At 39.8% G+C, this 19,639-nt stretch overlaps 1 protein-coding gene across 2 annotated transcripts in view; it reads right to left on the reverse strand.

The window, feature by feature from the left end:
- Positions 1 to 1,996: 1,996 nt before the first annotated feature.
- The window catches only part of IL20RA (interleukin 20 receptor, alpha), a 32,322-nt gene continuing 14,679 nt past the window's right edge, over positions 1,997 to 19,639 (reverse strand). For both annotated transcript variants that reach the window (XM_012665189.1, XM_012665190.1), the window contains exons 2-7: positions 15,829 to 15,964; positions 10,557 to 10,735; positions 9,073 to 9,248; positions 8,347 to 8,491; positions 5,051 to 5,190; positions 1,997 to 3,168 (exon numbers count right to left, since the gene is read on the reverse strand). In XM_012665189.1, the coding sequence (XP_012520643.1) occupies positions 2,377 to 3,168; positions 5,051 to 5,190; positions 8,347 to 8,491; positions 9,073 to 9,248; positions 10,557 to 10,735; positions 15,829 to 15,964 (1,568 nt within the window). In that variant the 3' untranslated portion in view covers positions 1,997 to 2,376. The remainder of the gene's footprint in view (positions 3,169 to 5,050; positions 5,191 to 8,346; positions 8,492 to 9,072; positions 9,249 to 10,556; positions 10,736 to 15,828; positions 15,965 to 19,639) is intronic.

Genomic DNA, 19,639 nt, shown 5'->3' on the forward strand with positions numbered 1-19,639 from the left:
GGCTGAATCTATGGATGGAGAACCCATGGATGTGGAGGGCCGACTGTACTTGTCAAAGACATTGAAACTTCAGCTTCTCAGCTCCACTTGAACCTCAGCCCTAGGGAGGAAACCTGAAGAGAACCAGACAACTGCTTCTTGGAGCTGGTAAGGTTTGGCCACAGAAGGAACAGGATGCGTGACAGCTGCCCCCCTGACACAGATACACCACATCTAAGATGTCACCTCCCCCCACAAGCAATATCTATTATATGCTCATGTTTGAATGTACATGTATGTTTGTATGTGTACATGCGACAAAGTACTGAAGCAGCAAAATAAGAGAAATGCTCAACACTCTGACGTGCTTGGAATGACAGGAGATGTAAAAGCAACTCAGAATTAGCTTCTTTTTTACAAAGCCAGAAAATGTGGCTCAACCACTGAAGGGTTTCAATCTTGAAGGTACGAAGTAGGAAGCAAATTACTACTGTACTTTCAGGTAAGGAAAATAAAGTCAGGCAAGCTCTGCCTTTGAATCAAAATAGTCATATGTCTAACTGGCTTCTCTTTCTGGGGCTAAGCATGTGATCTGGCAGTTAGTGACAATAGCAAACACGGAGCACTCGCTTGGTACCAGGCACCATTCTAAGTGCCTTCCACAGTCCTTTTAACCCTCAGAACAACCCTAAGGAGGCTGTTATTTCTATTTGACAGATGAAGACACTGAAGGATGTAGTAGGTGTTCAATTAATATTGTGTGAATGAAATTAACAAGCCAAACTATCAACAATCATTTTATTTTCCTTTTGCTCTTAGTAACAACTTATTCTTTCTCACTCCTGAACTTCTTTTATGGTTAGTGATATAAATTTGCTCTTCCAAACTCGCAGTATCGTATCTATAAAGATTGAGAAGAACAGAACACTCTGATTAATATAATTATGCTCTAAATTAAACCAGTAGATCCAAGACAGTTCAGATTTGTGGACAATTGCAAAAGATCATGACTCCAGAATCCATCTCTCCTACCAGGGTTGTCTGCCTGTGCCAAAAATATAAATAAGGAAATAACGTGGGTATCTGTTTTCCTGAAAGAGCATCAGTGGATTATGAGTTCCTGATGAAAACAAATATATATTAAGGCAAAACCATACGAAGTTGCTGTTTCTGCAGATCAAAAACAGCCAACCATCAACAATTTTATATGATTCAACTTAATATTGATTCTATCCCATTTTAATCCAGGGTGACTGCAGAATTTAATTTTCTTAAGTGGTAAAGGAGATGGAAACAAGTTGCTGGAATTTAACTAGAAAGGTATTGTTTTATGGTATGCTTTAGTTCCCACAGTAAATTGTATCAAGTTTTAATAAACTCTCCCTCACTTTTCATTTAACTTATTTCTTTTGTATGTCCTGTGCTTATTTGTTGATTTTAATATTATGTGGACAGAGGATATTCATTCATACATATTCAAAAGAGTCTCCGAGGCACCGCCCATTCTAATAGAATATTTAATGTTATAATAGTAACACAGTGCTTCAAATGCTGAACAACTTTCTAGTTTACAGACTATGTAAACATCTCTTTGAAAACACGTTTCCAGAAGTAAATGTAATATTCTATTTTAAAATGGTGGCATTTTCTTTCAGATTAATTTGGAGGGACAAGAAGCCCCTGCTAAATTATTGGGACGACATTTTTCTGATTATAAAATAATAATTTATGTTTATACTCCATAACTACTCACATTAAATCTGGCTTCTTAAAGTAGGCAAAAGTGTGTGAGATCAGGAAGGTCTGTGCCTGATTTATACACTCTAAACGTGGATTATTATGACTCAATAGTGAGTTGCGGTTTTTTACCTGTGACCAACTTACCACCGACCTAGTGGTATGTGTATGTTTTAAGTATCTCCTCACTCTTACAATAACCAAATTCTGAAAAAGTAGTATTTATAAAATGATTATCTTTATGAAATATTTTTTACAATGCTTTATATACACAGTAAATACCCAGAAAATAATTGAATACTTGTGCTTGTTGGAAAATAATAAACAAAGAGGCCACAGTAAAACCACCTGAATGAATTCTGCACCCAGTCTGGCAAACATTTATTAACTGCTCCCTCTGTAGAATGCGACGGGCCAGCCGCTGCACTCTAGGTGCCCACCACCACTGCAGGAGACCCACATGCATGAACCAACCACCCCAGGCGGCAGGTCCAAACAAGTGCTATGAGCACAGAGAGAAGAAATAAGTAATTCTCACTAACACTGAAAAATCTGAATAAACTTCTTTTATCCCAGGAAGGTACTTTATTGTCGGGTCACTCATCTGTTTGCGCTCACAAGCCATGTCACACGAGGGTCTGGCAAAGGGAAGTTTTGACGTTAGTTCTCCATTTGCACATATAACCCCCACTCCTCCATAAATCGCAGGAGATAGGTTTCATTTTCCTCTGGTGGCTTGTCTGGAGCCTGCTCCTCATGGAGTCTGGCTAAAAGGCCCTCCTCCGTGAGACAATCATTCGCAGGATGCTCACGGCCCTCGGAGTCCTGGTCGCAGCTAGACAGGGAAGGTATACACAGCCGGCCAGTTCGAGGGTCCCAATCGACCAGGGTCGCCGATGGCTCTTCCTCGGGCCCTGCTTCTGAGTGTGTGTGCTCCTGTGCCTGGTGGTGTAAGTCTCTGAGCTGAGGGGTGCGTGAGTACAGTAACGTTTGTGGGCCCAAGTTTGCCAAAGCTGCCTGTTGCTCGAATACTCTTCCTTGTATGGAAGCTTCCTCCTGCAAACTGAGCTCTGGATCTTCAGGCCCCACACGAATGTCAGTGGTTCTTACGTCATATTCATAGTCAATGCCTGTTTTATCTGTGGGTATTGTTCTGCTGAGTGACTCCTGCCGGGAGAGGGAAGTATTTTTGGTGTTTTCCTCATAGTCGCAGAAAATTTCCATCAAATGCGAAGCATACCCTAAGTGTTCCACCTCCACGTTCTCCTGGGGTGGCTCCGGGTTCTGGGTATCATTAAGGTTGGATGATACATCACTGCTTTTTTCCAGTAAACTCATATCCTTATGAGAAATTTTAGAATCATCCAAAATATTGAAGGTGATAAAGTTAATCACGATTTTTTCAGCAGGCACAAAGAATCTTTTGTCAAATTCATTTCCATAAATCAAAATCTATAAAGAGAAAAGAGAATGGTTTTCACCTTTTCACTTCCGAGAGACATTAAAAACAGCTATTAGGTAGAATATAGTGTCCCCAGATAGTTTTAACGACATTCTCTTACCAACTTGTGAAAATGAAAGTTATGCTTGAAATATACAGCTGAACCTCACTCACTAGGAGGCTGGAGACCCAAAGCCACACAAGGCCCCCCCGGAAGTGCAGAGTGGCTCCCTGGGGGGTGTTTCTCAGACCAAGGCTTGGCCTGTGGCTGCCCCCTCCTCTGATTGGCTGAGGAAATGCAGGCAGGTGGCTTAATTTCTTGAACCTTTTTAATTCTGAGAAGTCAGAATCTCGGTCACATGGAGAGTGGCAAAGAGGAGTGCGACAGAATTTGTGAAACTGCTTTGTTGTGTGTAGTTTGCTACGGACTTGTGAATTAGCTGTGGTTCCCTGGGTGACCAGCCCTTTTCGGGATACGCCATGGACGTGAAATGTGGACAGGCATGAAAGTTGGATGTAGAAAGGGAGAGAAATACATGAGTAGGGATGGTCTTACCCCCTACACCATTCTAAGCATGCTATAATAGGGCCAAAAAAGGAAATTCACCTGCCAGTTTATGGCAGACAGAGAAACTCTACATCAATTCAGGGAAGCTCAGTTGAATTAAAATATTGCTGGGGTATGTGGAAGGTGCCTGGTATCTAAGAGAGCTTCAGTTATGGGTTATGTTATAATCCTCATTGTCACTCTGCCATGGGATTTCATTTAATATTGCAAAATAGGACCTTCAGCCTCTTTCTTTTATAAAATTTCTGGTTTCAAAAAAAATCACAAGTAGTCAGTTCTGCTGTAAATTTCCCTTCCAGGAAAGGTCTCCTGATGCCATTGAGAAGCCAACTCTGAAACCTAAGTACAGGCAGAGTCACAGAAACATTTACAAACGGAACTGACAGGAACCAGTGTATGTTACCATGTGCACAAGAACATTAATAGTTCCCAAGGAAATAGCTTTTATTGTTTAAAAAAATATACTCAGCCCTTCGGAACCCTTCAGCGATGGTCCAGTAACATTGGGTTTGTCCCTTCTATTTTCTTGCATCTCCTTTCTGTGAATGGTTAAGTCCTGGCGGTGGTCCTCCTGTGTTTCCGTCCCTCTCTTGTCTTTAGACTTGCGTCTTTTCTCCCCGGACAACTGTCACAGTCCCTCAGCTGCTTTTCTTATTTCTAGCCTTACTCTCCCCAAAGTTGTCCTGGAATTAAAATCCATTTGGATCTAAAACCCAATACTGAATGTGATGCTCCCAACTTAAAGCCCTGCGGTGATTTCTCTTTGCCGGCAGAGTAAAGCCCCAGCTCCTTAGGACGGCGCCCGGTCTTCTACCTGGGCCTTGCGCCCACTCTCTCACTGGAGCCTGCAACAGGGTCATGCAGTTCCACCCACCGCTGTCCCGCTGCTTCTTCCGACTACCCCAAGTGTCCTAGCTCCTACTCACCTCCCCTCACCAAGCCCTGGCATGAGTGCTGAGCCCCCACGCAGGGGGTCGGGGCCCTCCTGTACCCCCAGAGGTCCCAATGCCGGCTCTCATCTTAGCCTTCATGTATTATTTAGAAATTCTAGTCCCTGAGTACACATGCACTTCTAGAAGATCGTTAAATAACATCTTTTCAAAGCTATGGAATCTTTATCTTTGGTTATGTTAGTGAGCCAATCCAAAAAGTGTTTTATAATTCATCAACTATTTAAATTCACTCTTCCCTTAATTGGAACTGTATCTGTTCTATGGTCTTTTTTTCTATCCTTCTGCAGGTGTGTTATAACATAAAGATAATATGATATGATATGATATGATATAATATAATATAATATAATACTCCTGCTACCAAGAACTCACCAAATTTGCTGGGTGTTTCTCCTTGCCGACGTGAATATATCGGTAGATGGAATAGCCCATCACAGAAAAAAGAAACACCGTGACAGATATGGGCAAAACATACCAGAAGATGATTTTAACCTTGAACTCTGAAGATTGATCTGTAAAAAAGAAAAGGAGGGGGTTGGAGAGCTGTGATTTGGTGTGGCGGGAGATAACTGGCTTTGGGCGCATCACTTACATTTAGGAACACAAATTTTCTCATCTGTATTTTGAGAAGTTTAATCTAAATGTTATAAGAGGTCTCAAAATTCTTATTCTCTCTGACAGTAGATGGTCTTAAGGAATCATCTGGATGCACCTTAAACCTTTATAGTAAGGATGCATCAGTGATCCAAGCAGCAGGTGTTCCAACATTTTATGTCTGGCTCTGAGATCCATGCGGATTCAGCTATTTGAAGGGCATCTGATATTTGGGGAACTCATGGCACTTCTAACCAAACAACAAAACCCTCTTATGAAGATCCCATTGAGTGGCCCCACTTTTCCCCAGCACTCATTTGACTCAATCTTCCCCACACATTCAGTGGGGGATGTGAATGCACGGCATCACCTTTTATATGAATAACAAATCATCCTTGCATTGGTTAGCTAGACTTTCTGGGTAGGGCTGGAGCTTAGGGATGTGTGTAGGGAGGTAGCTGGACTGGGTGTGCTGAGAATGGCAGTTAACTCCCTCCTGGGTCCTGCTGTGCTGTAGGCTCATGATGGGCAAAAGTCCACAGAGAGATGGAAAGACCTGGGGAAAAGGTTTTCAGAAACGCAGGCCTGGCCCACTATTGATCAGACTATATAGCTGATGACTAGAGCTCACTAACTTATGTTTGTTAAGCTACTATGGTGTGCTTGGAAGTTGTGACGCTTAATTTTCTGTGTCAACTTGGCTAGGCCACAGTATGCAGATATTTGGCCAAATATTACTCAAGATGTTTCTGTGAAGGTATTTTTTAGATGAGATTAACATTTAAATCAGTAGATTTTGAGTAAAGCAGACTACCATCTATAATGCGTGCGGGCTTCAGCTGAGCAATTGAAGACTTTAATAAAAAAAAAAAAAAAAAAAAGACTGACGACCCCGAGAAAGAGGGAATTCTGCCAGCAGACTGACTTTGGGCGAAACTGCATCGGCTTTTCCCTGGATCTCCTGCCTGCACAAATTTTGGACTTGCCAGCCTCCAAAATCCTGTGAGCCAACTTAAACAAATCTCTTTCTTTCAAACAATATATAGAACCAATAGGAGACTATATCTATCTATATCTATATATCCATAGATATACATAGGTTCTGTTTCTCTAGAGAATCCTAATACAGAAGTGGAAAAAGGAAGAGCTTTAGCACAAATGACAAAAGTCCTAGTGTATCCCTTACACACTAATAAAACCAGCAAGAGTGAGACAGAAGCATTCTAATTCACGTGTAGGTTGGATGCTTTTGATGCCTGGGCCTGAGAGAAGGCAGCTAAGTCCCTATCCAGTTAACTATCCAGTTAAAGACTGGGAACAGATGCGTCATGGATGATGAGGGCGGGCAACAATAGCTGGTGGGACAAGTCCAGTGGGGGCCAGCTGCCGGCTCGGTGACCCTGAACAATTCCGGAAGAGCACATGTGTGGTCAGGTTCCGTGCGGTAATGTGCCAACGCCGCAAGGTGGACGCTGCAGGGGCCAGAGCACCACCTGCCTCCACTTTAGGCTGCAACTCAGTCCAGCCCTTTAATGCAATCCCTGGTCCCTGAACCAAGCCTGTTCTAATTAAAGAGTCACCACAATAAACCTGGTAAACTGTATCTCGATTTTAGGGATTGGAGGACTATGGAAAATGGAAATATTTTTCAAGAAGAATAGTCTCTACAGAGGTAATACTGATTTTTCAGGAAGCAGCCCTCATGCCGGTGTGAAGGAAAAGTATCTCTGGTGATCCAACAGCTGGGATATCAAGGGAAAGTTCAGAACCAGAAATGGCGCCTTGTTATTTTGTTACTTTGCCTATACTAGTGAGAAAGTGAGCTCTGTCCGCGTACTGGGAAGTATTTAATTTAATCTGTGCTTTTGTTGCTTTTGCTCTGCCAACTGACTGCCTCAATGATTTCCACTGGAAATTCATTCCTACCAGTTGGCACTGATCAAGTTGTTAGTAAACAGAGCACCTTTCCCAAATACAAAAATGATTTCTTCCATCTGCTTTGTTTTGCTTGGCATTTTAGTTTCATTTGACATATGGCAGAGAACCCTTCATTTTAAAGGAAAAGGTATGATAAAGACAGAGATTGAAAAACAAAGCCCTGCACTTTTCACAAGTACTGGCAACGTGCCCTTTCTTTTCCTTGGGGTAGCCGCATCTGGAAAGGGGGGCGGGGGCGAGGGAAGAAGGAAGCAGGTTGTGCATTCCTACTCTTGGCTGGACCCAGGATGATAGGACCCAGGCGTAGGGTGAAAGGTGGTGAGAATCTGTCTCTAGTCCAGCATGTTTGGACGAGAAGCAAAGATAACTGGGTGACAAGCCCTGGGATGCAGGCGAACTTTAGGATTTATTTTCTTTCAATGTTCATTTGGATTTTGAGTTCAAGCTCCTCTCTGCCTGGGAGAAGAAAGATTAAACAAATGCCAAGCTCACAATTCTGTGTCTCCTAACAGCAAAGAGTATCTTCAACCACGGTTTCCGGGCTGCTCAGTTCAGAAAACGTGAGGAGGAGACGAACGAAAGAGAGAGAAGCAACTGTGGGGGGAGAGGCGTGACCGTGGATTTGCTGATCCCAGGCTCTCGCGCGGCCAGTAAGTGGTATCTGAACGCAACTGGAAGAGCCTGGAATTAGGATTCCCAAGGGGGGGGCAAAAAATTTCTGTTTTACTGTGTTTCTAGGATAATGCTTTGCTTCCAGCAGTAAAACTGTCTGATGTTCTTGAAGATCACAGAACTTCTATTGATCAGAATGATTATGGCTTTAAAGAAGAAAAAAGATGTGTAAAAGTTCTTGCGATTTCACAAGGTGGCCGTATGACTGTGGCAGGATTGTTGGCCGTGGACGCTAGGACCCGTACTGACAGTTCTGCAGGGGTGAGAACAGTCCGAAACCCGCCAGGCTCCATGGCAGAGTCCCCAGGGGCCGCTCAGTGCATTTCTGGTGAGAGCTGTTTCTGCTTTTGCCTCAATCTGTTTCTTTTAGACATGTATTTGACAAAATCATATCTAAACTGTCATACTTCCTTCTAGTTTTAGTAGATTTCCTTCCTTAGACGGGCTGAGTTTTTTAAGCTCACCTTTCAAAGTCCTGACACACTGCTTCTCAGAAGGCCGAGCTTGGCGAGGGGGCCCGGGGACGAAGGACGCCACGTGGACGCAGTACAGAGTGTTTGGCTCCAGCCAGGTGAGCACCAGCGTGTGGTTGGTCACACATTGGGACCACTAGGACGGGGAATTGCAAACAGTGGTTACAGCCAAAGATTTCTGGGACCAGCCCAGACAAATACCTCTAGAAAGAAATAAAAGACTGAGATGCCATTTAATCCTTTACTGTCACTGTAAACTTTTTTTTCCCAGCAACAGTTTCAACACACCGTTTTTCTTTAGCTCAGCAGGGCACGGGCAGGAACTGGACCCATCTCCAATTCTCAAAAAAACACAGGCATGGATCTTTTTATTCAACTTTGTCCTGTGTTCTTGCTAACATTTTTTTTTCTTCTAGGACAGTGACAGACAGATGTTATGCAAGTAAAAGCTCTCCATCAAAGTGAAGTGCACAGTCGCTCTACATTCCAGTAGCAACATCACACCCTGTTAACACAGAGTTTCTATAAGGAAAATCTGAAGTCAGTTCTGTAAATTTTCTACATTTCAGCTTCAAGTGTATCTGTACGGCATCTCTTTTGAATATCACATCTTCCCTGATTCGCAGGCAGAGACTCAAAGCATCAGGGCTGTTTGTTCTAGCATTAGCTACAAAAAGTAGTACATAGATTATATATTCCATTCCATTTTGGGCTTACCATTCTATTTGATTTAGTATTATATATGGACACGTTATACTTCAGATTGGAGTAGATTTGTTGCATGGAAACAGAACTGTCTTCTGGATTTCTCTTCCACTTCTCTGGAGCCGTCAGGATAACAGAAATGGACTTCTCGTCAGTAGTCAGAGCAACCTCTGGTGGGCCGATTTGTGCTTGAAGGGGAGGGGAGAGGGTATTATCATGTTCAGATGTAAAAATCACCTTAGATGAAGCTACAGTGTAATCCTACTCGGTTCAAAGCCCTAAAACCTACCCTCTCACAGGAGCTGCCTCAAAACGTATTACGGTGGGCCTGGGTTAGGCCAGATCTTGAACTAATCATTTCATACACCCTAACGCAATGTTAAAACAGCCAACCCAAGTGTTGTATTTACTTAGTCACATGGATGAACAGGACTTGATGATGGTAAATACAATCAAAACTGTTTATGACTTGAAAAGTTGGTGATAAATAACATTAACATGATTTGATAAGTGGAAAAATCAGAGATGAGACTAGAATGATCTAGAACGGAGGTCAGCAAACTTTTATTATAGAAGTCCAGACAGTAAATATTTTAGGCTCTGCAGGCCAGATGATCTCTGTTGCATCTACTCTACTCTGGTTGTAGCATAAAAGCAGTCATAGATAACTATGTAAAATGCATGAGTGTGGCTTGTGTTCCAATTAAACTTTATTTATGAATAGACACCAAAATTTGAATTTCCTGTACTTTTCACATGTCACAAAATATTCTTATTCTGATTAAAAAAAATATTTAAAATATAAATACCATTCTTAGCTCTTGGCCTGTAGGAAAACAGAAATTGGGGTGGGGCTGGATTTGGCCCAAGGGCTGTAATTCTCTGACCCCTGATCTGGAAGAGCTCCAGGGCCTATGCAGCACTTGTAGAGTTCATTATGGTGGCCCTGAGTGGGTCTCTCATGGCTGAGTTAGCCACACATCAGAGGATGGCAAAATTATAAAAGCAAATACCAGGAAGATATTGCCTTAATTATGGTTTTACCTAGAAATTACATCATCATGCTACCAAGTTTATAGCAAGAAGAGTTTTAGTTGGGTGATCAGGACAATCTTTAATCAATCTTATGGACACATGTCAATGGTTTATAAGCCCACATTTAAAAGAAAATCTGTTAGCTATTACTCAAATTACAGAGACTCCAATAAATAGTAAAACAAAATCAAATTGTGAAATTATTGGCATCTAGCATCAATTTTGGATCTGGGAGAGATCTTAGAGATCATTTTCCCAAACCTTTTGCTCTAAAGATGAGACTGTGAGAACCAGCAAGGTGAAGCGTCTTGGCCTCGTCACTCAACCTGCTGGTGCAGAACAGAACAAGCAGAGACTTTCTTCTGGGACAAGGTTGTCTAAGAGCCTGAGACTGTTAAATCAGGAGGTCAGATTAACTTGATGTTAACACGTTTAACAATTGCAATAGTTGCATTACTTACTTTCTAAAAAAGGATAGAATCGTCCAGTTTCAGCCCATTTGGAGCAATTTGTTTCCCAAATGGCCTTAACTTTGGCATAATATTGGTGCTCATAGTCGGAAGTTTCAGAGGAAAGATCACAGTAGGTCCTATTGATATTTCTGCATTCAGATTTATTCAGCCATTTCTTTTGCCCATATCTGCTAGGAAGGAAACTTGGAATTAATAATGAGATGCCCTCTCTACAATTAAAAAAAACTCCCAGTCATTATATAAAACTGAATGGAACTGAAGACCTTCTCTCCAGAAAAACAAAAGTGCCTGTCATTGAGATAAAAAAGAATCCATTTTTGCTGCTGGCAATTTTTTTTCATTAGCTGTCAGGAACATGAGTCAGAGTTTCTGTAATCACCTTTCTTTTCTGTGAATTATAATGTGGATAGTACATTCTGAAAGTATGTATTTTATTTTTATTCTTTGGCTACAGTAAAATTTTTACATATTGTGTGATCCATTCTTCCAGTAATCATCTATGTAAGTTTATAGTCCACCCTGTATACGAGGTCTGTTTGATGTGTTGTTTTACAAATGGTTAGCCATTTTTTTTCTTGGAAGAAAAATTATCTTGGCACTTTCCTAAAATTTAAAAATTTGCTAGGCATCAAACGTTCTGGGGAATATTCATGAGGGTGGAGTGCATCCAAAAACCTGCATTTTCAATAGTTACAATGAGGAGGAGGAGGAAGAGGAGGAGGATAGTAATGATGATATCGATTAGGTTGTTCATATTGATTTTCTTTTTCTTTATTAAAAACACAACACTCAGAGTCAATAGGAAGAAGGAAATATTTTTAGACCTTTTCAGGTGGAGAGACTCAGGTGTAGAGTTTGGGTGACACGGGATGAGACAGTGAAAGAGACAGAGCTGTGTGGGAGGCTACTGAAGGGATTAAGGCAGGGTGTTGGGGGACAAGATCAGAGGCATGTCTCAGGAAGCTAACTCTGGAGGGAGTGTGGAGAAGGTGACAGGGTTAGAAGTGGCAGCGTGGGGAATAGTTCAGAAGATACTGCAGTGGTCCAAGGGAACGTGTAGGTGGCTTGGACAAGGATGGTAACAGAATTAATGAGGACAGGACAAAAGCAAGAACTATTAGGAGAGAAGGGCCGGGCACCATGGCTCATGCCTGTAATCCTAGCACTCTGGGAGGCCGAGGTGGGAGGATTGCTTGAGCTCAGGAGTTCGAGACCAGCCTGAGCCCTGAGCAAGAGAGAGACCCTGTCTCTAATAAAAACAGAAAAAATTAGCCGGGCATGGTGCCACATGCCCGTAATCCCAGCTAAATTTGGGAGGCTGAGGCAGCAGGATCACTTGAGCCCAGGAATTTGAGGTTGCTGTGAGCTAGGCTGACGCCAGGGCACTCTAGCCCAGGTGACAGAGCAAGACTTTGTCTCAGTCGATCAATAATTTTTTAAAAATTTAAAAAAATAAGAACTATTAGGAGATAGGACTTGGTGAGTGAGTGCATGCAAGAGATTAGGGAAATGAAGGTGTTAAGGATGACGTCTTTTTGCGTCTGGGGCAGATGGGTAGAACAGTAGTAACATTTTCCAAGATAAGGAACACTGAGGAGGAGCAGATTTGGGAATGTGTTGAGGTATGCATGAGATATCCAAATGCAGATGCCCAGCAGGCAGTGGGGCTCAGGGCAACGGCATAGAGCTGCTCATTGAAGGCACAGGCATGAATGAGTTCTCCATGGAGACACAGCAATGTCTAGAATAAAAATTCCGGAGCACCAAGATTTAAAGGTTGGATACAAAGTAGACCTGGAAGTAGCAGCTAAAGAGAGAAGAGGAAAAACATGTATCACAAAAGTCACGGGAAAAGTATGACTCCTCCCGAGGAGGAGGTATGTCAACTTTTATAAGCATTGCCAAAGCTTCAGAATATAGCAACAGATTTCTGAAAGTAAATGTCTCCTGTTTCATAGATACCACACCTACTCAAAAACATTAGAAATATAGCCAGATCTTGTTGGCCAACTTCGCCATCCAAGTGGTTTTCAAATTTTTTGAAATTGCTTAGGGGTTTTCAAAAATTTTTTTTTTGACCATGATCCATGGCAGAAAAATATTCTTTACATTGTGATTCAGTTCATAAAGGATACACATCTAATATACTAAAACAAAAGTACAAGATAATATTTAAACTTTACTATATACCATGCATTCAGTTATTTTCCATTCCACTTTACACCATTCCATTCCTTTCCATTAAAAATAATGCTAGCTATGTCCCTCAAAATTGATTTCATAACCTATCAACAGGTCTTGACATGTGGTTTGAAAAATATTGCCATTGCCTATGTGATCCTCCCTCCTCGAACTTCCTCACTCTGCCAAGGGCAGGGCAGCTTCCCACGACAGATGCTGATGAAGGAGAAAATGCTCTTTACTGAATTCTGAACAAAATAAATGATGACCAGAATCATTCAACAAATATTTCAGTAATGATGCTCATGCCTGGCAAAAAGTCATGTGAGGGCCCGCTTCATTATCGTAACAACCCTAGGAGGTAGGTGGCATTATTTTCATCCCGTTTTATAGATGAGGAAACTGAGGGATTAAGGGAAACACTCAAGTTCACATGACTAATAAAAGGCATATCTGGGATTTGAATCACTTTTCCCTGATGACAAAGCTTGTGATTTTAGGGCTACATTCTATTTCCTGCGTTCAATTCTTTTGGTGGATATAATTTAAACTTCTGTTAAATTTTCATCCTGGAAACAAACTTCACGCAAAAGTATAAAAGTATAATATGTAACCTGCTCAGCCTGGCTATGACCTGGGGACTGTCTGACGCCAGAGCTGAGCTTGGAGCCCTCTGGCAGTGGAACACGCCACCCTCTACTCCTGTCCACATTCCACATGCATGGGTGTGTAAGAACTCTGACATACATAGCAAGCTTCTTTTTAGATACACAGTTTTGAAATGTGCACAATCTAAGTTATCTGCTCTCACAGAGCAGTGATGACTCTGCCTATTTTTGTATAATCCTTTTTGAATCACAGACAAATATAAAGGACAGAGCAAGCTCTTTGCTCCACCTAATGGAAAAGGAGGCAAGGGCACGCTCATGAGCTGTTTCTCTCTGCAGAGCGAAGTCTTATTTCCTCTAACACCAGCGCCTGAGAAACTCTTTAGAAATGAGAGTGAGGTTCTAGATAAATGAGGTTGCTGTGAATTATTTTTTCAAAGACAAACATGACTTTATTCTTTCTTGTAAATATGGTAAATGCTTTTTAATCCAAACAATTGAACAAAGCAGAAAAGTATAATCGAAAGAGAAATGAATCACCCGAAAACCCATTACCCTGAAACATTTAGTACATGATTCTGGACATCTTGTCATGCTTACATATAAACAGAAGAATGATTAGATAGCAGCACAGACAAAAATTAAATTATATCGTACATATAGTTTCAATAAAAGTAGCAAATAAAACTTGATTTGAACTTTAATAGAAAAAAAAGAAATTTAAGTGAAATTAAAGGAATTGCTGAAGTTCAAATGTTTCATTACCACAAAAGATATTAGTCCTAAAAAAGCTTTTAAATTAAGAAAACAGTTTGTGAAAAATATTGAGAGACTTGTTATTAAAATAATGAAGTATTTGTATTTTCATTTTAGGTCACATTTAATGGCTTCCTGCTATGAAAATCAGGACACTTACAGTTCTTCCCCACTTCTGATTTGTTATATTATTGTTTAAATTCAACATTTACAAAAAAAGTTTCTATAACTATCTTTCTCATCGCTATTTAGTCTTAGTTCTACATTTAGAGGAATTCAGTGCATGTCACTGGGTTATTATTTTATTTTATTTTTTTGCCATAACTGTGTCCTTACTAAATTCTTTTGAATTCATCTTTATATTTATGTTAGTTGGACATCATCTTTAGTTAGTGGTACCTGCCCCCAACAAAGGGTCTCAGGGAAGTGATATCCTGAGTTCCCACCTGCTTGAAAAGTCTACTGAACTTAATAAGAGTCTTAGTTCTGTTGCAATGTCATGATGACAAAAAAATAAAAAGAGTCTTAGGTCACATTTGTCTTGCCCTTGGAGGATGTATTCTGCTGAATGTTGCCAGGCAGAAATTCCCCTTTTCTTCCAACTTGAGTTCTGTTTTTGCTATAATGGTTATAAATCATTTAATTTTCTTAAAGTTTAGTGACTTCACCAGGCTATGTCTTGCTATTGTTTTTATGGATTTGTCTAGACATACCATGAATTTATAATATATAATTCCAAATAGTCTGTATTACCTGTTCAACCATTATTATCACTTAGCTAAAATAGGTTTTCATCTTAATAGAATATTTTTATTTTCCAACTTTTTCCTAAGCTCTACCCACTTGCTTCAAAAAAAAATTTTTTTTCTGTGTTGTCTTAGAGTCTCTTCTTTTACTGTTTTCTCTTCTATCTTCTATGAGTTTTAGCTTTGGAGATTATGTAGTTCATGGACTGTAGTAAAACTATGGACAATTACTTGTCTGAATTCTCCTCCATGGGGGCATTTCCTCAATTTCTGGTGGTTGCAATTTCTTAGATTTCTTCATTCGTAGATTGTTAGGTGGGCCTCTTACTACTGTGACTCTTATTGTTGTGAAATCATTTCCTGCCGTTGGAGCTCTAGAAGGTATAGGTTTGCTTCCAGCTTCTGCATTTGTTTTCCTTCAGATTCCACAGGATTTGGCTTATATGCTTCAGAGTTTATGGTTTGGGGTTATGGCATTTCTTTTGTTTGTCTGAAGATGGATGTTGTCTAACTGTTTTGCATTTTTTCTTGCTTGCAATGAGTTTTGAGGGAGAGGTGAAAAGTAAAAATATCCATTCACTGCGATCTTTAATAGGAACAGCTGGTTGCACAGAGTTCTACACTAAGTTTCACTAAGTCTCAGAATGTCTATGATTCCAAAAAGCTGAGCAGTTTCAGAGATGATGGATTGCCTTGTTTGCTCAGCCACATAATAATGTTTTGGCCAACTTCTTTTCTCCAGTTCCATAACTTCCCTTTTCCTGAGCACCCAGTGCTTCTGTCTCCATGAAGAAACTGTTTTCTAATTTAATCTAACAAAACCTATCAAGAAAACTTAACATGGGATATCTAAAACTTTTCTCTTTTTCAAACACTTATTTAATACCATAGATGGTTTACCTTTGCACAATTAACAGGAGTCTGAGTCTTGTGTTTATAAATTATCCAAAAGTAAAAGAACCAACTTACATGAAATACTGCACAGTATAAGTAACTTCAATTCCTTGTAGACCCTCTGGTGGATTCCATTGTAGGATGTTCTTCATGTTTATGGATAAGAAGGTGATATTTGTAGGTTTAGGCAAATTGCCAGAGACACAGGGAACTGAAAAAGAAGTGGAGAGGAATTGAGGTCTTAGTGGAAAAGGAAAACATGACCCCTGTAGTAGCTACTCTCCAGAGATGGCCCCCCATGAACCATGCCTTCCAGTATGCATTCCCTGTGGACTTCCTCCCAGAATGAACTTGAGCTGACCCTGTGACTTTCTTCAACCAAGAGAATGAGGCAGAAGTGACTGTGGGACTAAGTTCTAGGGTGGCCCGGGAGCTTCTGCTTTTGCTTTTTGAAAGCCCTAAGTGGTCATGTAAAACAACAGCTATAACCTGCTGGGGAGACCATGTCAAGAAGTCATGTGAAGAAGGAGAGGCTCAGATGTCCCAATGTCCCAGCTGAGCCCAGGCTTCTAACTAAGGGGCCACAATGAAGTCACGGTGATCATTCCAGCCCCATCTGCCATAAACTGAAGTCACATGAGAGATCCTGAGTGAGACCAGAAGAAGAATCATCCAGCAGAGCCCCAGTTCACTCCAAGAATCGTAAGAAATAATAAAATGTTTTAAACCACTACGTTTTGGGGTAGTTTCTTATGCACCAGCAGAGAAGTGAAATTATCTCTTTATTAGGTATAGAAATAAAATTTAGAATACATGCCCCCAAAAGGCCAGAGTTTAGGAGGTTAGAATTGGGGTTGGCTTTACTGAAGTATATAATAAAGCAAAAATTAGAAAAGGAACCAGTGAAAGAAGACAATCTGTTTAATTAAACACTGATACATTCACATCACTGTGCTCTAAAAAAAACTGTATCCTAGAGGATTAATTTGTAGAAATCTTCTTTAGAGAAAGATGAAAAAGAATCGAGAAACTACCAAAAAATTAGAAAAGGAAAGTGGAGGAAACTTTCTTATGAAAAACAAAGATGATCCTCAAATTAAAATAAATGAAAAAAATTCAGTGGTAACATGTAAGAATCAAAATATTAATTTAAAATATTGGACGATCACAAAGTACTGAGTAATTAATAATAAGATTTTATGAAGAACTTATCCTATCACAAATATGCATATTCCAGCTAATAAACTTGGAAAATATCAAATTTTAATATTGTAAATCTAACTTAGGAAATAAAATTTAGCTCAGTCATCGAAGGTTGGTCCAATCTTGGCCTAAATCCCATAGTTCTTGTGTAAATTAGCTGAAACTAATGTCAGAGAAAGGAATTATGCTTGCAGTAATCCTTGGCTAAGATTAACTCTATACAATGTATGGTATTTTCACAAGCCAAATGAAAATGAAAAAAATTATTTACTTTAGAATTAAACTTTGTAATATGACCCTGAGTCTAAGCAAAATAAGCTCTTTAACATACAAAGGTGGTTGAGGGTGTGTTTGTGTGTATGTGCATGTGCTATATTTGTAATGACTCCTACTTTTAACCTTGATCTTTTTTTTTAAATATCACAGTTTTACTTTTAAGAGGAAAGTTAAATACTCAAAGAGAAGCCCTATCACTTGATCATTGCCACACAGCACATGTGTGAGCATATGTACGGTAGGAATAGGGAGAATCCCAAAAGGATATAGCCTGCCAACATCTGTCTTTGGTTCCATTCTTCTAACTCTTTGGAACCATTGTGTACTAACCGGTGTTGGCATTTTCTGGAGATTATATACAGTGAATAATTATCAATGACTTCATACTGCTCTCTGGTATTAGTAGGTTCTAAATTTTAAACAGATTTTTGAAGACAAACCAGAACATGGGAGGCAGCACCATTGAGTGTAATATTTCCCAACCCTTCAAAAAATGGAGAACACTTTTAACACAAAAATTCCAAAGATCTTTCCAGATCTAAAGTGCTGTGGTTCTATATTTCTAGATGGCCCTAACATATGAAGAATGGTTAGCAACTTGTAACAAATAAAATTAAAATAGACTGTGTATTATAGTATCACTGATGGAAGACATTGTCAAAACATGGCTTTATAGAAGTAATTGATAAGGAAATAGAATATTCCAGTTTCTGGCAATGTAAGTTTGCAGATAGCAACACAAGTTATCTTAAATGCTATAAGTCCAGGTATATTTTCTCAATGTTCAATCTATACAAATTTTTGTCTTCCAAGGCATTTGTTTCTGTTTGTCTTTTAATATAAGTCAAAGAGTGACAGAATTCTCAAGATGACTAAAACATACCCAAAAAAGTTTTAAGAGATAACTTGGAATAAAAGAAATGGATTGCTCATTTTATTTTCAGTTTTTTTTGGCTGCTGTCACAGGAAACAAAGCAATTTTGCTTTTCTGAAATGAACTATATTCTGGAATGTAATGCTTTGGAATCGTTTAAATGGTTCTTCACAAATGCTATGCCAATTGTCAAAATGTTACCAAACTTCGGTAATAATAGGTTAAATAAAGAGAATGAATAATTTGACAATAATAATATCAAGAGGCTAAACAATTTTCTTATGTCATTCTTTTTTTCTGAAAAGAAAACATATTTCATGATAAATGCTGTGAACTGTGTATATACCTCCTCTGCAAGTTTACATTATGGGTGAATCATTCTAGCACCACAATTGTAACAGCTAGCCTCCAAGACAGCCTCCAGTAATTATCCCCTCCTCCCGGCATTCACAGCCTGTATAGCTCTCTCCCACATTGTACCAGGGTTGGTGTCTGGGACCAACAGACTATGACAAAAGCCATAGTATTAATACTTCTGGGATTAGGTTATACAAGGCACTGTGGCTTCTATCTCGTTTTTTCTCTCTTGGATCATTTGCTCTGGGCAAAATCAGCTGCTCTGTTATAAGCATCCCACTAAGGAGAGGCCCATGTGGCAAGGAATGGAGACTTCCAACAACTGGTGAAGAACTGAGTGAAGCCTTCTGCCAAGAAGCACGTTAGTGATCTCAGAAGTGGCTCCTCTGACCCCAGTCGAACCTTCGGATGATGGAAGCCCCAGTCAACCTCTTGGCTACACTCTTGTGAAAAGCCCTGAGCCAGAACTGCTTGGCTAGGCCATTACTGGACTCCTGACCCTCAGCAGTCTGTGAAATAATATTTATTGTTTTAAGCTGCTAAATTCAAAGTAATTTGTTACACAGCAGTATGGAACTCATACAACAAAAAACCCTAAGAATGAAAGAAACAAAGAAAGACCAATCACTAAAAAAACAAACAAATTAAACTGGAGGAAGAAAATAAATGCCCCCCATTTCCAATAATGTTATGACTTTCGCTTTAATAATCTTGAGAAATGTTCTTTTTAGTGGTTCAATTTTAACTTTACAAAGAAAATTAAAAACTCATTGAGAAGACAAGAAACTTATCACCCTTTTAATAGCAAGTGAGGATCACAGCAACAACTTTTTGGATAAAAATAAATAAATGCTTAGTTAAGCTCATTCTAAATATATTGACAAGGTTTCAGAGTAATAAACACCTTTAACAGAAATCCATTGAAAAATGGATGTTACTATTTTGTACACTATATTCTTCACTTGGATTGATATTATCTTTCTGATTGCACAAGCAGAAAAGATATCAGTTTGGGATCATCCCCTTGTCAATAAATCAAAGTATTATCCGGAGGCAGCCCTATCATGGGAAAAGTAGGTCACGTCTTGATATCGGCCCATCTCTAAATCTCCCCAGGACACAAAATATTCTTTGTTATGACAGGGTCTATTGGTTTCTGAAACCTTTTTTTTTTTT

Source organism: Propithecus coquereli, unplaced genomic scaffold (assembly GCF_000956105.1).
Source record: "Propithecus coquereli isolate 6110/MARCELLA unplaced genomic scaffold, Pcoq_1.0 Scaffold98, whole genome shotgun sequence".
Lineage (NCBI taxonomy): Eukaryota > Metazoa > Chordata > Mammalia > Primates > Indriidae > Propithecus > Propithecus coquereli.